At 43.1% G+C, this 6,878-nt stretch overlaps 1 protein-coding gene across 1 annotated transcript in view; it reads left to right on the top strand.

Moving 5' to 3' along the window:
* Positions 1–379: 379 nt before the first annotated feature.
* usp11 (ubiquitin specific peptidase 11) overlaps positions 380–6,878 on the top strand; it is a 17,848-nt gene continuing 11,349 nt past the window's right edge. The window contains exons 1-8 of the mRNA XM_015050801.1: positions 380–753; positions 3,601–3,710; positions 3,781–3,911; positions 3,980–4,097; positions 4,818–4,963; positions 5,119–5,180; positions 5,876–5,975; positions 6,132–6,305. Coding sequence (XP_014906287.1) covers positions 644–753; positions 3,601–3,710; positions 3,781–3,911; positions 3,980–4,097; positions 4,818–4,963; positions 5,119–5,180; positions 5,876–5,975; positions 6,132–6,305 — 951 coding nt within the window. The 5' untranslated portion in view covers positions 380–643. The remainder of the gene's footprint in view (positions 754–3,600; positions 3,711–3,780; positions 3,912–3,979; positions 4,098–4,817; positions 4,964–5,118; positions 5,181–5,875; positions 5,976–6,131; positions 6,306–6,878) is intronic.

Below are 6,878 nucleotides of genomic sequence, written 5' to 3'. Positions count from 1 at the left end.
CCGCTTTACCCCGAACGCGGAAGCTGAGGTGCAAAGAGCCCATTGGATGTTAGGGTTTTACCCTTTTTATTTATTTTACAGTTCAATCATGATAAACAAAATTTGACATTTTAACTGAAAAAAATACAAAAAAAACTTTAATGTCAAAGTAAAACCTGTCTACATCTTGACGTAAAATTACTGTATCATCTACTTGAGAATTTGTGTCTATTTTTATTTATTAGACATTATTTATTATTTATTAGACACAAAAAACCCACTTTTTTAAAAAAAGTGGGTTTTTTAAACCACTTTTGAATTTGTCTATTTTAATTTATTTTTCTTTCGTAATCCACTCTGTGAATTTGTGTATATTTACTATTTTTGTGTACAACTGGATCTTTTCTGTTAGTTTAACTGTTGCTTCAGTTTAACTGACTGCTGTTGATCCAGTTGAGCGCCCCCTGTGGTCAGATGAGGGAACAGCAGCTGGTTTCTCTCAGGAAGCCGTCACCGACCGCCGGGACCGAGCCAGTTCCTGCTTCCGCAAACAGAGCGCTGTTCCTCAGTTTATCGGCTCATCAATGCAGCGACTGCCTTTCGCTTCCTGGCTGTGCTCTACACCCCTCTCTGCCCCGACATTTATGAGTGATTGATCCACGACATGACGGCCAACAGCCGCTGTTCGGTCGCGGAGCCCCCGGGGCTGGAGACCCAGCGGCGGGAGATCGAGTGTCTGCTTCGGGAGAGTGAGCTCCAGGCTGGGGACAGCTGGTGAGTGTCCGCCCAGACCCACGGTGTCATTTTGAAAGGCTCCACCACTGGTGTCGCTGGTTTACAGTCACTATAGCAGGAGCTGTCTGGTTCTGGAGTGGTTCTGGTGTCGGTTCGGGTTGTTTGAGATTTTTAACGGCTCGGCGTTTCCTGTTAGCCTGAGCTAGCTGACCGTTAGCAGTGTTAGCCGCTAATGCTAACAGGAGGAATTAAAGGGAAGTAATAATAACTTTCAGGTGGTTGTTTTTATTTATCTGAGCTGGGTTCGGTCCGCACTGGTTCCGCTAAGTCCAGCTTCACATATAGATCCAACACCTCTAACTTAGAACTGGAAATAGACGCAAATATTTTCAGTTTCGATTCTCTTGTCAGACCAGAACCTCCCTGAAGGAATCTTCTCACTTATTTCATGTTTTCTCCTTTTAATTCTAAAATAATTTCTCCATTTAATAAAATGATCAAAAACGTGAATATCAAGACATTATGTGAAGCAGAAATAAATCTTAATAAATAAGATTATCATAAAGAAAGTCAGTTTATTTCAAGAAATTAATTTTAAAAAGTAAAACTTATATAAAACAGATTATTTACATTGTGAAATGTTTCAATCTTCATGCTCTGGTCAACACAGTCATGGCGAATACTGCTAACTTGACAGTTGTCAAGCAGACTGTCACTGTTTTCTTAGTAGCTAAACAACCAGCTTCTCATACATCTATAGCTAAATGTATTAATGGAAAGTTGAGTGGAAGGAGAAAGTGTCTTGAGAGCCCATTTAGGAGTTTGGAAGAGAATTACAAGGTGTGGTCTGGAAACCGAACTTACAACCAGTCAGATCAGGTGAGTCGACATGAAGAAATGCAGCGATCATTCCTTCATTTGTAGCTCTAAGAGTTAGGATGATGCTAAAGGAACTAAATGCTGTTAATATTAGCTTTGAATGTGACCTTACTGACATAAACGTCATTTGGTTTTTAACATGTAGAAACCCAACAAATATGGCTGCTGCGTTTGTTCTCACCTTCCTTCATAAAATCAGGAGCCTGTCTTCTTCTTCTGCTCCTGTTTTTATGACAGCCAGTAACCGTTCACATCCTTTCTGGGAGATTTTTGATCAGCTTCTCTCTTCGGATCGTCCTGTTGAGACGATCCGTTTGTTTCTCTTCTCCAGAGTTTTTGCTGAGTCGGTTGTTCCAGGAATTAAAATTAAAACGGCAGAGAATGAAAACAATTCTAATAAAAAATGACCAAAAAACAAACGAGAAACAAGAACCATCAACAAAGAGCCATAAAAACCAGACGAGACTCTGCTTTTAATCTGGAAACAAGCCTGACTGCCAGATCTGACTGGAATCAAGTTTTCCGGAAACACTGAGTTATTTTTTTATCACCTTGAAATATGAAAGGAAACAAAAACAAATGTAAATATTGTTGAATAAACTGGATAGTTTTAAAGGTGTTAGGAGATCCTGATGCAGGTCAGAGGTCGTGTTGCTGCTGCTGGTTGATCAGATCTGTGGTTCTTCCTCATGTTTTCCATCTGCATGCTGCCACCGCTCCGTGACTCTGCAGGCTCCTCGCCTGGTTTTACTTTCTGTTCTCCGTTAATAAGTCATGAACGTCTGCTGCTTTGATTCCTGCTCCTGTTTCCATCCCAGGCGTCAAGCTTCCTCTGGTTCAGACGTTTACTTGCATTCAAACTGATTTATGAAGCAAAGTAATGAAAGAATAATGAGGAGGAAATGTTCTCTGATGTGTTTTAGAATCATCTGGCTGAATCTCCTTTAGCAGATCTCAGTTGAAGCTTCTCTTTACTCCAGTTTATTTAAAGTTTTATCAAACATGTTCGTTGAATTTTATGATAAACCAACAGAAAATGGAAGAGAAACGATCTGATGGTTCAGGATTAAAAATGGCGGCCAGCAGTAAGCTGCTTTCAGTTTCTTCTTTTTTATTGATGCTCATGTGAGGAAGACAAACATTAACCTGCAGCAGAAATCAGTGCACAGATCAGGCTGGAGGATCTATTATAGATATATTAGCTGTGGACTCTACAGATCTAGAAGAGAAACAACTTTTATTGTTCCAGAAAGGGGAAGTAATAAGATTTGTTTTTATCCAGCTGTGTTGAAAAGCCACAGCTGACAAAATAAAAAGTTCTGTCTGGAAATGAAATGGTTGACTTTACCTGGAACACATCGCTGTGACGCATTCAGGGTGAAGTCCTGCAGCTTTACTCTGAAAAACTTTGTTCAAAAATACTGAAGAATTGATCAGTGTTGTGAATATTAATGTATTTAATACAATATATGTATAACATTTTCACAAAGAATGGCACTAGTATGTAAATAATATTGTTGTTTTCCATAAAATAAATTTTTATGAATCAATACTCTGCTTTTTGAAACGTAATTTCCTTTAAAAATTGAATCTCCAAACGTATTAAACATAAAGGCTCAACTAAAATGGTTCTTTAATTTGTAAAAATACATTTAAAGTAGATATTATAAAAACGTTTATTTTGAACAGTCAGGTTACTTTTGTTGCTCTGAACAAATTTTGGACCAAAGAGAAAAGTGGTTGTAAAAGTTGTTGAGCACTGGCCTAGTCAAAGTCCAGACTTAAATCTAACTGAGAAACTGATGGTACTGAGACTAAACTCAGTCTGTAGCTGGACCTGCAGTCAGAGCTGAAAACAAAAGCATGCCACACTTTTCAGATTAGTGTTGGTAAACATGTTAAAAACCAGATAAATGTTTGTCCCATAAATCGTTGGAGTTTGATACGCGGATCCTGATCAGAATGTATCCGGAGTGGCGGCTGACCCGGTCCGGTTTGGTTCTGCAGGTATGTGGTGGACCGGCGCTGGTTTGAGCAGTGGAAGGAGTTTGTGGAGAGCAGAGACCAGAACTCGTCGTCCTTCCCGGGTCAGATCGACAACACCGAGCTGTTTGAGGGTCAGTGAACGTCTTGCTCAGTTTCGATGGGTTCTGATGGGTTCTGATGACCCGTCTCTGCTGTTTCCAGACCTGGACTCGTACCACCTGAAGGAGCGCCTGGTGGAAAACGAGGACTTCATGCTGGTTCCGGCCGCGGCCTGGCACAAACTGCTGCAGTGGTACGGGATGGTGGACGGCCAGCCGGCGCTGGAACGGAAGGTGAGCCCACCAGAACCGTGGCGGGGGGGTCTGGGTCCGGACTCGTGTGACGTCTGGGTCTGCTTCAGGTGGTGGACCTGCCCAGCACCCTGAAGGTGGAGGTGTACCCTGTGGAGATCTTCCTGTGTCTCCATAGCAACATGGAGAACGTGACCAGCGCCCAGTTCAGCCGCACCGACAGCATCTGTGAGTAAAGGACCGGTTCTGATCCTCTAGAACCACTGATGAACAGCAGGCTGCCGTCAGCATGGGGTCAAAGTTCACATCATGTTTTCTCATAATGAGTCCCAGTTTAAGGAGGTGAAGAACCAACAGAAGTGATTCGGGTCCAGAACCCTGTGGAACACCAGACAGAACGACCGAGTCCAGAACCAGACTGAGAACTCTGCTTCTAGAAACGATCAGAAGGAAGTCGTAAAAATGTTGAGATGAAATTGTGAAAGTACGAAGAAAACTCATAACAATAAGAACATGGTTGTAAAAATATGAAGATGAAGTAAAAAATACCAGAATAAAGTCGAAACCCTGAGAAAACAAAGATCTGTGTTAAAGTGAGGAATGTTGAACATCCTGTGAAGTCATGCTTCATGTTCTGATTAGTCTGCCAATATTTGATCAATGGCAGCATTATTAGAATAAATTAAGATATTAATAAATGTTTCTGATGATCCTTTTAGCATCATCTTCTCCTTCTGTGACCTTTAACCTCTGAAGTCTGTGTCAGGCAGCAGGTGCTGGTTGAATATGTCTGAACTCAGGCTGCTTACAATGAACCAGATAAATATTGAGGCTGATTCTAATCAATAATTGATCATTTTGTGTTGCATCAGATCTGCATTTCCTGCAGGTTTGTCTAATCATCAGTGGTGTGTGTGTGTGTGTGTGTGTGTGTGTGTGTGTGTCCAGACGTCATCCAGACGGCCATGTGTCAGACCTTCTCCGTGCCTCCGGGCTCTGAGTGCCGGCTCTGGATGAAAAGCTCTGACAGCAGCTGTGAGCGCCTCAGGAACGTCCAGGTCAGCGTGCTGGACGCCTGCTTGAGCTCTGGGATGGTGAGGACACACACACACACACACACACACTGATCTCCACTCCACAGGCGACATGGTGTGTGAAATGATCCAGGAACAGAGATTTTCCATGATGAAACCAGTGTCTCAGTTCTTGTTAATGTGTGTGTGTGTGTTTGTGTGTGTGTGTGTGTCAGACGGTCATCATGGAGACGAGGAACGCTGACGGTACCTGGCCCAGCTCCAGACCTCAGATCATGTAAGGATGAACTCTCTGGGTTTTCTCAGATGTTTTCTGGATTGGTTCAGTTTAAATTTACAGCTTTTTGCCCCGGAGGCAAAAAGTTTGGACACCTTTGATCTAGAGAGCTTGAGGAAACGCTGGAAGGCAAATTAAACACACTTAGAGCCAAGAAAAAACCTTACTGTGAGGAACTGCAGGCAGTAAACATGTTCTGATAGATCAGTGGACCGATTGATTAGTGGGCCGATTGGTCGGTGATCGGCCGATACGTACATGTGAAGCTGATCCACAGAGGTCTGAGAATCAGCCACCTTTACCTTCTGCAGTGAGATACACCTGAGCGACGGGTCACCAGGTCACACGTGCACCTTGCTGGTTAACAACTTACCGACTCTGCAGACAAAAAAAATTGGCTGCTCACTTTTCAGACCAATATGGTGACTTTATTTTTTCTTTTTAAATGACAAATGTAGCGTCTTTTTTGATGTTCCTGGAGAATTTGGTGACAGTTATATTAAAAAAATCTCTATCAGGAAGTCGGTTTCTTTAAAGATCAGCCAGGAATCCTCAATCACAGCAGTTCCATCAGAAATGTGTTTTTACAGGAGCTGAGCTAAATATCATCTCCACCAGGTTTGATAGATCCTCAGTTTGAGTCGTTCTGTCGGCCGAAGTTCTCTGGATCCAGACTGAAGTTTGTGTTTCTGCAGGAGAAACTCTGCAGAGGAGCAGGACTCGTACCGAGGACAGCCGGGGGTCTGCGGCCTCACCAACCTGGGCAACACCTGCTTCATGAACTCCGCCCTGCAGGTCTGACACACACACACACACGCACACACACACCATAAAATATGGGATGATTTCAGTAAACATCTGGATGGATTCTGGAGTAAAACATCAACTTTGAACCCAAAGAAACAGTTTTTGAGACCTTTATTTTGGCGATCCTGCGTTTCCTGTGTGCAGTGTCTGAGCAACACCCCTCCCCTGACGGAGTACTTCCTGCAGAGCTCCTACCTGGACGAGCTGAACTTCACCAACCCTCTGGGGATGAAGGGCGAGATCGCCGAGGCCTACGCCGACATCATCAAGCAGATGTGGTCCGGCCGCCATTACTCCGTGGTGCCGCGCGTTTTCAAGGTACCGCCAGTGTGTGTGTGTGTGTGTGTGTGTGTGTGTGTGTGTGTGCCAGTGACATGCGGTGAGGTTCCTGACTGGTGAGGCACAGACTCCTCCAGAATTTGATATACAAATCCAATATAGAATCTATATTTTAAATTTGACCATAAGTAAGTAAAGCTTCCAACAACATAATAGTAAGAAAGATAAAATATTAACATTTTTGAAATTATTGGAGTGTTTTCTGTCCTGCCATGTCCAGGCTTCTCTTTCCTTTTCTGTCTCCATTCTGTTGTAAACAAAATGTTCTTGTTTCTCATTTTCTTTAATTTTCTAAAATCTTTCAGCCAAAGAAAATAACGTTTCTGTTCCGTCTGTAATGCCCCCGACTGTTTTCAGCCTTTTCAGCTAGAAGAGCAGCTCCTTGTGTTTATGGGACTCATTACTGCCCCCTATCAGTGAGGCACGGTACTTTTTGCCTCATGCACCAATTGCCTGCTTCATTCACTTATATCAGGGGTCCCCAAACTACGGCCCGCGGGCCGGATCCGGCCCGCCTCCTCATTTGGTCCGGCCCCCTGAACAATACCAGAG

Source organism: Poecilia latipinna, unplaced genomic scaffold (genome assembly GCF_001443285.1).
Source record: "Poecilia latipinna isolate Pla-1442-1.1 unplaced genomic scaffold, P_latipinna-1.0 Scaffold1010, whole genome shotgun sequence".
In the NCBI taxonomy this organism is placed as follows: Eukaryota; Metazoa; Chordata; class Actinopteri; order Cyprinodontiformes; family Poeciliidae; genus Poecilia; species Poecilia latipinna.
The sequence above is the reverse complement of the archived record's forward strand: the minus strand, read 5'-3'. Positions and strand labels throughout refer to the sequence as shown.